The sequence below is a fragment of the Solanum dulcamara genome, chromosome 4 (genome assembly GCF_947179165.1).
Source record: "Solanum dulcamara chromosome 4, daSolDulc1.2, whole genome shotgun sequence".
Classification (NCBI taxonomy): Eukaryota; Viridiplantae; Streptophyta; class Magnoliopsida; order Solanales; family Solanaceae; genus Solanum; species Solanum dulcamara.
In genome coordinates, this window is record NC_077240.1 from 17,288,786 (window position 1) to 17,301,821 (window position 13,036).

General features: G+C 32.6%; 1 protein-coding gene across 1 annotated transcript; it reads left to right on the forward strand.

The window, feature by feature from the left end:
- Positions 1 to 3,167: 3,167 nt before the first annotated feature.
- LOC129886704 (vesicle-associated protein 1-3) lies at positions 3,168 to 9,641 on the forward strand. Its single transcript, XM_055961500.1, has 8 exons — positions 3,168 to 3,428; positions 3,688 to 3,758; positions 3,854 to 3,935; positions 4,174 to 4,289; positions 4,377 to 4,538; positions 4,620 to 4,667; positions 7,667 to 7,744; positions 9,266 to 9,641. Exons 1-8 carry the CDS (start codon positions 3,377 to 3,379, stop codon positions 9,377 to 9,379), a joined length of 723 nt encoding a protein of 240 aa, XP_055817475.1. The 5' UTR covers positions 3,168 to 3,376; the 3' UTR covers positions 9,380 to 9,641.
- Positions 9,642 to 13,036: the final 3,395 nt, after the last annotated feature.

Sequence of the window (13,036 nt, forward strand, 5' to 3'; positions counted from 1 at the left end):
TGGTATCAGAGCAGGATCCATCTCACCCGATGTTGGAACTTCGAAATTAAAAATTATCCATGCACCAGATGCTAAGCACTAGGCGTGAGGTGGGGTGTTAAAGAATGACAAAAATCTCACATTGGTAGTTAATGAGATCGGTGGACTCCTTATACGGCCTGTCAATTCTCCTCTCATTGAGCTAGCTTTTAAGATATAAGTTAAGCCGTAGATTTTATTTTACAGTATGACCCATAATTAGATGCGAAGCTCCCGATAAGATTTTTTAAATTTCGAGAATTCAAAGATAAGATGTTGATTTACAATTATATAGATAGTATATATTTTCTTTTCACCGCCTTTTGTTTTTAGTTTTAAACATTGTTATGGTTTTGATTTGCTTGGTAATTTGAAAGAGAGGGCACATCTATATGTGTAGAACTAAAGATATGTGAGGTGAAACTGACAGGAAATTAGTCATGGACAGGCACTTTCTTAAATCGAAAAATAAAATGTAAATGATTTTAAAATTAATTGATGTTCCTGAAAATTAAAAAAATAAAATAAAAAATGGACAAACAATACAAATTTCACTAGTTTTGGTCATAATTACATGTCTTTCATTAAGTTTTCGAAATTATCATTTGTGTGAGGTTTTGATTCCTAGATACATGCATTGACGTCCAAATACATGTATCTTGAAACTATGGGGTCAAAATTAAGTGTAATTTGTTTTAAGTACACTCAAGTACTCGTCTGGTCGCTTCTTTCCGTATGTATCATTATTTGCAGAATTTATGTGGTAGCAAAAATACATGTATCCAGACTTATTTTATTTGAAAACTGATATAAAATTATTATTTAGTGATATAATATGTAATTATTTTAAACTATAGAAAGAATTATTAACTATGATATAAATATTTTTGTAGTTATGTAGTTTGTCCAAAAATAAATGTTATACGTACAGTAGCGGGCTTATATATCCTCATAGTCTCAATCTCTCTTCAGAGTGAGCCCAGAAAGAGCCTACATAACGAGCCCTCGTGAGTCCTGATTGGAGAGGGTTAGCCCGAATTGTAAGAAATATTTCTTGTTAAGAAAAATATTAAAAGGATGAAATGAAAGTCGAGCCTAAAATAATAGTAGAAATTCTATTGATAAAAAACTCTCATATTTACATTAAATAAATTATTCTTACCAATTATAAATTAAAGTTGAAGTACGTATTATTTTGCACAGTAAACTCGAAAGATAAAAGAATTCTGTAATATGAACTAACTGGATGAGTTAATCTGTTTTCCTCCAACTTGCTGTGAATAATTGGGTTTAGTGCTTCGTCTGATCAACTTGCCTGTTTCAGATGCAGTAAAACATTTTAGAGGGGAAAAGACAAAAGGGAAATTATGACTTTTAGGCCCCTCAAATATCAATAACTTCTGTTATTTTTGGTCAAGTACAATTTCATCTTCAAATAATTTATGCGCACAAATTTAACGCATTAACAACAATACGATGGGTTAGGTACGTATTGTTATACCATATTTGATGATAAATAGTCTAAATATCATATGCCTTCAATATGAAGGAATTAAAAAAATACAAATTTTAATTAATTTAAAGCTAAATGAGCATAGTTAATATCATAATAATCAAAATAATTTTTTTTAATTAATAATTGAGAGTTTATAAATGCAATTATCCCAAAGAAAATGAAAATTACTCTCTCTCTCTCTCTCTTTATTGTTTTTCTCCCTACTATTTTGTGTTTTGAATTTTGGATTCAGAAAGTAAAATTGTCCAAAATAAAAAATAAGGTCTTACTTTTATCATGGTTTTTTACTTTTTGGGCAAATTGTAATAAGTTGGTAATCAAAGGTTTAAATCAGTCATGATCTGTCACTATGTTACCTACTTCCCATTAATCGTCGATAATTATACAAGAATACAAAAAATTTACTCATATTTAATATTTGTATCAAACTATAAATAAAAAATAAATATAATTCAACCACAACTTTATGGTTTTATTATGATTAAATTATAACATAAATTATGTAATTCAATATAAATATTGAATGATAATAAACTAGAGTTTGAGCATGCGATTTTGGATCATAATTTTGAATTCTCCTAAAAATATAATTTGGGATTCCAAATCAAGGTTTCACTTTCTTGATTTAAATTTAAAAGTTGACCCATAACTTTATATTTTGTAAGAAAGCTCATCATTTTAACTTTTAAAAAAAAATCATGCTCGATGTGAAGAGATTGTTTCTACCATGTAAAATGGGTATATTAAAAAATAATTCGTTATTACTATTGTTGACTAGTGTATATTTATAAAATTATGTATATTGAAAAGTTTGTAATCACAAATATTTATTTACAAAAGGAACACAGAGAAATACGATATCTCAATGTGTCTCTATTGAATATTATGATATCTTGTTTATGAACTATAATTTGCTCATTTGATAAAATTATATAAAAAATAAAAAAAAGTTCAAATTACATTCTCAAACATAAGTTTAATTTTAGTTAATTTTATTTTAAATAATAATTTCATATCGAATGTCTAAATGCTCATTAATTTATGTTATATAAGTATTGGCGTAGACTTACTCCCATTGTTATGTACATCGAACAAAACAAAGGGAACAATTCTATTAAAACTATTTATGTTTTTTTTTTTTTGGTTTTTCATCCTGTGGCTATTTGAGGGTGACACTTTCAATATGATTTTTTTTATTCTCAGGGCTCGAACTCAAAATCTCTGATTAAAAGTGAAGCAATTCCGTCACTGTACCACAATCCATGCTGGTAAAACTATTTAAGTTAAAAAAAATATAGTATTTTAAAATTTATTTTCTAGGTAATAATTTTTTATCTTATTTTCTAGGAGTAATATTTACCTTATCATATCTTTAATTTCATTAAAATTAATCAAAAAAATAAATTTGAAAAAAGAAGCCATTTGGGTTGGTAGCACATGCAAAGGAGTTTTGCCAACTCAAAACACCAATCTCACAGAGGAGTACTGTCCATCCTGTTTGCATTTACATTTATACCCTCAAATTTCACATCTCCTTCATCACATGATATCGTTAATCTATTCATAATACAAGGGTGATAATGGAACAAAAAAATTAATTTGCTTAGATTTCTTTACACCAAAGTCTCGAAAATATTATTATTCAAATCTCAAAAGATTACCTAAAACAAGCCCAGAAAATAATTAATTTCATTTTCCTCATTGTCAGGTTTCTTCAGGCGGTGACTAAAAATCTCCGATCATTCTTAGTGAAGAAGAACAAAAATAAATAAGTTTCTATTTCTTTGGATAATCACTCCTTAAATTCTCAATTTTCCAATCGAATTTGGTTCAAACATAGCCATGACTACCGGTGAATTCATCAATATTTATCCCACAGAACTCAAATTTCCATGTAAGCACAGATTATTATTTTTTAATTATCTGCTATCATAGGTTTCTTTTTCTTCAGATTTTATCGATTTTTTGTTCAATTTATCGATTTTTGATTGATGGTTTTTGCTTAACTAATCGACTACCAACGGGGTTTTTATCCTTTTTGATTTCTTGGCGAACGTTAACTATTGGGGAGAATCATGCTCATTTAGCTGAGTTTTGATTAATTTGGGTATTGATTTGTTTTTTTTTTCCCTTCGTGGGTTTTTATTGAAAAGTTGAGTTGAGGAAGCAGAGTTCATGTTCTATGCAATTAAGTAACAAGACTGATCAATACATTGCATTCAAGGTAACTAATTTGAAGATTTATTAGCTTAATTTGATTAACCGAAGTTTTGTTAGATTTGTAAAATGTTGAGTTGTTTTCTCTTATGTGTTGGAAAGGTTAAGACAACCAACCCCAAGAAGTACTGTGTTAGGCCTAATGCTGGTGTTGTTTTGCCTGGTTCTTCATGCAATGTCACAGGTAACATTTCCTTCTCTATGTTTGTTGATTCCGCCTATTGAATTACTCCTTCTGTCCCAATTTATTTGACACATTTCTTCTTTTGTGACGTCCTAATATCGAAGTCAAATTAATATCTTAAACTCAGTGTCTTGTGAAATGCAATTATATAGAATCTGCAGGAGACATTATTAGATACAAGCAACAAAATGTAGTTGAATTGATTCTTTACCAAATAAGTTGTGGTGGATTTTTGTAGTTACAATGCAAGCACAGAAAGAGGCACCTCCTGATATGCAGTGTAAGGATAAGTTTCTAATTCAGAGTGCTATAGCTCCCCGTGGGACAACTAATAAAGACGTCACTCCAGAGATTGTGAGTTGCTTACAACCATTAAGCAATGTTTTTCAGTCTCTTTTGGTATTATGGTTTACTGAAATTGGTATTTTCCTTTGCTTCTAGTTCAATAGGGAGGATGGGAAAGTTATTGATGAATTTAAATTGAGGGTTGTTTATGTTCCTGCAAATCCTCCCTCTCCCGTGCCTGAAGGGTCTGAAGAAGGTGGTTCTCCCAGGGCCTCGTTGACTGAAGATGAGAGTAAAAGCACTTCACTTCCAGAAGCAGTAAGTGTCTGGAATCTATTGTTTTTCTGTTATTCTTCCTCAACTATGAGCTAAAGTTCTCTTCTTGACCTTTAATATTAGGTGTCACGATCTTTGGAGGAGACCAAAGTAAAATCATCCCCTTCAGAGGTGAAACATATTGCTTTCACATTAAAAACCATTGCATCAATCTGTGCATGCATGCTGCAAACCTATTGGTTCTGTATTGTCGTAGAAATAATCAATTTAAGGTTCTTCTGCTGTCAAGTTTAACTAATTCTTTAATATGGTTCTAGGAAATGAGGTTATAGGAAGCGAACTATTCAATTTTGGTTTTTTAAACTGTCATTTGAAGAATGGTTCTAGGAAATGAGGTTAAGGGAAGTGAACTATTCAGTTCTGGAATGGATTTCTAAACTGTCTTTTGAAGAAGTGGTATTCTCATAGGAATACTTTTTTGGAAATATAATGATCCTGATCTCACAGTGCAGTGAAAAAGATTCCTTTCATAGTGCTCTTATCAGCAGCTTGATGCTGAACTGAATGGATGATAATTTTAGGTTTCTATATTGAAGTTTATGTGTAACAACAATAACAACAACATACCTAGTGTAATCCCACAAGTGGGATCTGGGGAGGGTAGAGTGTATGCAAAAACCTTATCCCTACCTCGTGGAGGTGGAAAGATTGTTTCTGAAAGACCCTCGGCTCAAGTGCTTCCCCATAAATTTAGCAAAACTAAATGGACCTTTCCTCTTGTTTCCTGAAAACCAGATGCCTCTTCCCCTCCTCCTGAAAGTTAAAGGTGAATGCTCTGTAGATTTGTATAAGTTGACAGGTCCCTGCTTTCCCCATGCCAGATATTTGTGAAGTTCATCTACACGTTGAAACCTGATCCCTCTGGTATCTTTCTTGGATGGTTTCAGCTCCACAATTTCTCCAATCGGCACAAGATTTCAGAATTCCTTATGTGCTATTTCAGCATCTTTTCTGAACCTCTTCCTTTAATCTTCTTACAGGAGTGCAAAGAAAGAATACTCTCTTTCATTACGAAAAGAAGTTAATTTTGCAACTCCCAATTTGTATCATTTTGTTAGAACTGGATGGCAAGTTGAAAATTTACTTAAATGCCTGGTCATAATTGACATGGTGGTGGTGGAGCTTGCACTTTTGGGGACCCGAGAGAGGGAAGGGAATGTAGGGCAAGAGTGGGAGAAGTGGAGGTCGATGGCATGGCTGTATACAGTTAGAGAAGGGATGACAAGGTTGAGGGAAGAAGGGGGATGGAAAGGTTTTCTGCGGCATTGGGTAAGTAGGGAAACGGGGGCTTTGCTGGGCCATGCAAGCTGTGCCACAGGGAGGTTAGTGACCCACCTAGAGATATGAATGGGTTGGGTCAACTCCTTAAAGGTTGAAACCAATCGACCTCTGATTTCTTCATTTTTCATCTCTTAAAAGTTAAGCAAATTCTAATATATGGTAAGGTTCTAGAATGAAATTTATAGTTTCTGTTGACATGACTGTGGTCTTAACTTTATAGTTAACCACCGATTTCAGCTCTTTCTCCGACATTTTTCATTACAACCACCACCCAAATGTTGACAATAGCATGTTCATAGGTTAATTTTCAAAACCAAGTTACAAGTGTCAGGTGGACTCATTCCCTTCGCCTGTATGCCCTGCTACCTGGAGCATTTAATTTGCTTTACATACTACTTTCTGATCCATAATAGAATGATAATAGATCTTCCCGAATTTTGTTATGTCATGCCTAAGATTGAGTATATCAAATACACACATTTTCAGCCTTCGTAATTAGGCCAGGTATATGTTTATTGGATATTTTTCACAGATGTGAATAAAACTCTAGAGAGGTTTGTCCACACTACAATAGTCCACTTGGTTATTCAAGAATTGACACATTTCACTGTGTGTGATGATGGCTAATTGGTTGATTTATGTTTTTATACATATGGAGAAGGACCCTTATCTATGAGTGCAGAAAAAGCTGAGATGATATGTTAGGAAGAAGTAATGAGTAAGGTGAACAAATTATGGGACCACAGAATTTATGTAGTTCCAGATGCAATGAATAATTTTACCTAATGTTAGGAAAATGAGCAAGCATTTAAGAATCTTTTCTTTCGTACTTTCTTTTTTTTCCCTTTTGATAAAACAAAGAAAAGACTATAATGGTGGTAAAGGCTGGGACTTGGGAATACGAAATCAGGATTCATCATGTTCTGGAGTTTGTTTCTTTGAAAGAAATTGCTGATTATCCAGGTACCGTGCTGATAACAAGTAGAATGGTCTGTCCTTGTGTTAGATTCTGCTTATTCTAACTAGAATATCATGAGTGCTCTTTCTCTTTATTATTTTCTTTACCCTTTTCAGACTTTCTTAAATCATCAAACACTTTGTGAGCTCTTCACATAATCTGATTAAATATTATATACATCGTAGGCATTTTATTGACATATTGAAAACGAAGATCTATTATTAAATTTTGTCGACAGAATCCACAAAAGAAATTTTGAAAATAAAAATGATGCTTGTAGGGGAAGAAGCTAAAAGTTAACCGGGTGACAATGAGATATTTGCGTGAATTATTAACAGGAAACTGCTGGAGATACTCAATTAACTTTATCTCTTATAAAAGTAGTTGAGTAACTAGTTATAAGTAAAGAGTTATTGACATCAATAGAAACATAAACATGAGAAAATTGAGAGAGCCAGAATCAATTCTATGGAGTTATTATTGGACTTTTAAACCACAAAAAGATGTCTTTTCAGTTTTTTCACTCTTTTATATTTGGGAAATAGACCATATGCGCATTGTGTATTTTTGTGACATCATCCTTAGCCTTCAACCGAGGCCCAGCGTGAGTTAATGAGTCTGTTGCTTCCTGTTACCCCAATTTGAGTTCACTGATCGTCAGGGACATATTGACATTCACAATTTTTCAACTTGAAGCTGAACACGTCTGACCTATAGTAGCAGCTTGCACAATTTTTTTCTGTTGATTTCGCCTGGATGATTGAACATTCTTATTTCCTAGAGCTGCTGCCTGGCGCAATCTATTTTCAACTGAAAACTGTTTTCATGAAGTTAGTTTATGAACAATCTTTAACAAATACTTTCACTTTAGGCATGGTCTTTGATTTCGAGGTTGACTGATGAGAAAGCTTCTGCACTTCAACAAAATCAGAAATTACGTCAGGAATTGGTACGTATAGTGACAGTATGGAATTATGAATCTTCCGGTTTTTGATTTGTCACTTTTCAAACTTGCTTTATCGAATTCTATTCTTTTCCCATCTCTTGGTAAAGTTCATTTATTATTTGCCTGCTAGTGGCTAGATGAAATCATCTTTATTTTCATAAATATGATAAAGGAATAATCTTGTACTGAATAATAGTGACGATGCTTCAAGTAGCTTCTGCTTTACCACTTTATTACCTGTGATGACATACTGGTTTGAAATGCTGGAGGGGATTCCTGTTGCTTCTTGGACGTGAAGACATATCTGGAGTCTAGTGCATTCTGTTTGGTAAAATTTCCTTGGTGGCCCTAGTTGGAGGTAATAAATTAGTGGAACCGTGGGTGATTTTAATTTGAGATCTTCTTACTTGTTCACATATGGCAACATAGAAGTTCGAGTGAAATGGGTGTTCATAAGCTAGCTAGCACGAACACTATTGTCATTGTTTTCTTTTTTTGAGTGAAGTGGTGGTTAATGTTTGGTACTCGCATTTTCTTGACCATATATCTAACTGTAAATAGCATCTCTACCCCACAAAGGTAGGGGTAAGGTCTGCGTACATCCTACCCTCCCCAGATCTCACTCATGGAATTACACTGGGTATGCTGTTGTTCTTGTAGTAAATAGGGGATTGGAAAGAGGGGAAGGAACCAGAGTGCTGAGTGGTTTCATTTGTGAGTGGTTATCATGAGGAGGTGATTTCATATACAAGCAGTTAAACGAGTTGTTCTGGGGAGTATTTTGGGGAAGTTTTATGTGCTTTAAATACTATATTTACCAACTTGGGAACACATGCTAGCAGTTAGATGTAATATAGCATGTGTATTCACTAGTATAATGTCATTGCGAAGAACGTAAGTTTTCATCTTTTCTTTTTGCTCCATTTCTTTTCAATACAATGGAAATCTTATCATCTCTGAGATTGAGTTGCATGGTCCGTGCTGTAGTTTGAAATATGATATTTCCTTTGCTAATTGCACATCAATTTGATTTAGAATGTGTGATATTTACTCATGAGAAAAAGATCGTGTGGTCTTATAATTGGATAAAGGGTGCCTGCAGAGTCCCTATTCCTTACAGAAAAAGGAAAAATAATGAAAGGCGTAGTTCCTGTTAAGACCATAGAATTGTAACCCATGCCAAAATTACCTTGTCATTATAATTAGTAGTTTTATATTGTGCATAAATTTATGGTCCTTTGGTGTAACTGATGGTCAACGGTGCAATCGAAATGAGCTGCATATTCTGAAGCATGTCAATGAGTTTTTATTTTGATAGTACTTTTTGTTCCCTTGGTCTTTCATAAATGAGTGAAAGGAAGGGATGCACAAAGATCCCAAAAATCAGCAATTGTAGTTGGAGAACAGAAAACAATAAATGTCCCAAGAAACCTAAATATTTCCTACAACTGGTTAGGAAAGATGCTAAAAAGACTATATGCAATGATCACTTGTATAATCAGCTTTTACTCTACCATTTTGCAGGAGCTGGTAAGAAAAGAAATCAGCAAAAGCAATGCTGGCCACTTCTCAATGTTGTTTGTCGTGCTGATTGGTCTTATAGGTCTTTTGGTTGGGTACCTGATCAAGAAGACGTAGTTGATAGGAGACGCTCTTTGATTCATTAGCTGCATGCGCAGAAAAACTTAATGACATTCTAGAATTTTATTTCCCCCCCTGTTTCTTGACAGACTTGTGCATCAGAAGTAGGTCATTATGCAGTCATCTAGAGTGTAAAAATGTTATACTCCATTATGGACATTTAAAGACTTGATTCGATTTGATCTAGGGTAGGAAATGGATACAACCTACTTATTCATTGGACTTATTTGATTCAGGTGAACAAGTAGCTGTTTCCAGAGTTTGATAGAATTTCAGAATGAGATAAATTTTGTAACTCAAATTTCTCTTTTGTTTTTTTTGTTTTCCACCGGGTGTCCAGAACCCGCATAAATCCGGATCGTGCATTGCAGGGCCTATTCAAGGGTGGCGCTCCAACAAAAAATTTCTCCATACTCAAGGGCTCCCAATGCTCTGATTGGTTCTTAATGGTATTCAGTATTCTTCAAAATTGCTTTTATATTTCCAATGCTTTTCTTGAATTATGAAGTTTATATTCTTTGCAGTCATGTTGGTTGTGCGTCTCAGTAAGAATAGAAAAGATGACATAAATCAAGAAAAAAGGAAAAACACGTACCAAATAAAAGAAACTGAATTGATGTAACAACATATCAATTTAAAATCAAAGTGTAGTAGAACAAATTAAAAGAAGAAACTCCCTTGATTGTGGAATAATAAGTGGAACAAACCAAAAAATCAAAATCTACCCCTCCCCAAAACTACCCTTAGATGGATATTGTTCTCCTGTAGCTACTCCCATTAGAGGATGACTATTGTTTTTTTTGATCGTCAGAGAAAACTGGTTTTGGTTTAGTGAGTTTACCATAAGGATTATAGGTCTCTTGAAGATTTTTTGCCTTGACAATGGCAGCCTCTTTGAAATGGTTGAATGTTGGAACATCATAAGTATGACACAAGTATACTCCAAAAGCAGTGCCAGCTATGAATGTCATTGTCGTCCCTATTAAACCCATATTCAATTGTTCCTTTGCCTTTTTTGGATTTCGATTGTTACTGGCTATGCAATGAGCTAATACTATATATTTATAGGGGTTTGCAATGGTGTCTTGTTCTCCAAGATTTTTTTGTTTTCTTACGCACCAAGTTTGTGTCAAGTTGTCACTCACATAAGTTTGTAGTAAGTTGAACTTTTCTTTTGTTTAAGAGCGCTAATGTTGAACGGAACTCCAATGGGATTTTTTTCTAAGACTGAAATTCAAAAACCACGCTAGTATTTGTTGTTTCTTCATGGGCCATGAATTTGCATAAATTATGGATTATTGATGAGATTTTTTTACACTATGCGACATTATTTAATATTATACCTGAAAAATATGTATATTTTTTAATTGTATGTAATATACATATTTTATATGCAATTAGTGTATAATATTTATATATTTAACTAACAATTGTAATCAATTTTAACCGAGTGGTTCTAGATTCTTAAAAGTCCTCAATTTTTCATCTGTCACTTTCCTTCTATTTCTTTCAATTGGTTTCCACAATGTTTTTAAGAAAAAAAATCAATTTGACATAATCATGTCTGAATTAATTAAATATAATCATCATCAATCTCTGATATCTCTATCCTACATTTACTTAGAGATTCATATATTTCAGTAATGAAGACACAAAAATCACATTGACTAACTGGGACTCTTGATAGACATACTTGATCATCGTGTTGGATAACATACTTAGGTTATTAAAGCAAATGTCTTAAGTAGGGGTGTACATAGACCGGGTTGGTTCGGATTTTTTACAAACCAAACCATTTGTGTCGGGTTATTAAATCTATAAACCAAACCAAATCAATAAAAGTCGGGTTTTTCAATATCAATTTTTCTCGGGTTTTTCGGGTTTTTTCGGGGTTTTTCGGGTTTCTCGGGTTTTTTTGGGTTTTTCGGATTTTTCATAGTATCTAATAAAAAGCATAGAGCAGTGCTTCTTAAAAAGAGTTCTAGTACAAAATATCAACATATAAGATGGACGCAGAACACTGTTTGAAGTTTTAACTTTATAAGATGGTTTTTTTTTGTATATTATTTAGATGGGCTTCTCAAGTCCAAATATAAATGTAAGAAAGAAAACAAAAATTATAAAAAAAATTATAAAAAAAAAATTAAAAAACATTTATAAATTACATTTTAATAAATATTTTTATGTATAACATAATTTAAAAGTAGTATATCTATAATCGGGTCGGTTTGGGTTCGGTTTGACTTTTTTTAGTTAAAACCAAACCAACCCTATAATGGTCGGGGTTTTTTTCCATACACCAAACCAAGTCAAACCAAACCACTAGTCGGGTTTTTTTTCCGGTTTGGTTCGGTTTGTCGATTTGGTGCGGTTTATCGGTTTGCCCTGTACAGCCCTAGTCTTAAGCCCAAAATATTAAAGGCTTCTTAAATAAATTTTAACTATATATTCAAATGTTGATGGTTCACTTAGTTGCAAAACTGTTTTTTTTTTTTTAGAAAAAAAGAAAAGGAAAAGAGATATTTTAGACTATGAAAATTTCAAAATTCATATACCATGGCTTTTTTTTTTAATTACTTCAAAAAGGATCGAATTTGCTATGAATTATTTAAATATGAACAATTTTATCTTCTGTTAGATGTTTAATTTGATCTAATATTACCCAACATGTGTAATGTGTTTGGAAAAGTTCTCACTTATGCCATTGAACCCGTAACAAAGGGCACAATTAAGCAATTTATGATAGTGGGGGGAGGAAACTCAAGTATTTTGCAGAGATATAAACAATCAAAATGTATGGAAAAAAAATTGACTCTCTATTTAGTGATAAAAATTGAGATAGTTAGGAGATAAATTTTAAAGAATATATTATATTAATTTTGAATATTTCTTAAAACATTACACAAGTCATTGTGAATGACTAATACATTATCTAAATCATTGTGAATGGTAGATATACATGTAAAATGGCAAGAACTCCACTATTATAAATAAGTTTCTTATATATTAGTAATTACTGATATATATGTGTTGCATGTCACACCCAAAAATAAGAAGAGAAATTATTCATAATTTATTAAAATTATTTAAATGATTATATGTTATAAAATTAGCCAATATTGGATCCAAAGAGGATGACTACGATATTTGAGAGCCAATAGGTGAACGAAGAATAGTTTTGTATCATTTTCAATAGTTTAAACATATTTTAGGTCCTTACAAAACACGATTATATCACGTAATGGCAAAATAGTCTTCTTTGAGTTGGAGATCATATATTAATTGATAGAATATGTTGAGAAAATTATAAAGAAAACGATATTAGTGATCTTCAACATGTTATTATAGAGATCGACAAGTGATACTAGATTTGATCAGTTATATTTATATTTGTTTCTCGAAATCAATTGTCTTGCTTGCTTTCGGATAATAAAGACTTGTCACTTTAAGTTGCCTTAAGGCCTGTGTTTCTTTCAGAACCTTGTTACTTTTAAGCTGTCTTTCCGCCTGAGTCCTTCTCTGCTTGTCTCACTCAAGCCAGATAGCAGCAATCACTCGAAATAGTCATGAAACGAAATAATATCGATTTATATAGAAGAAACGGTTCTCTATTGATTCAAACACTATACTTATGGGACCCTGACTATGATAAAG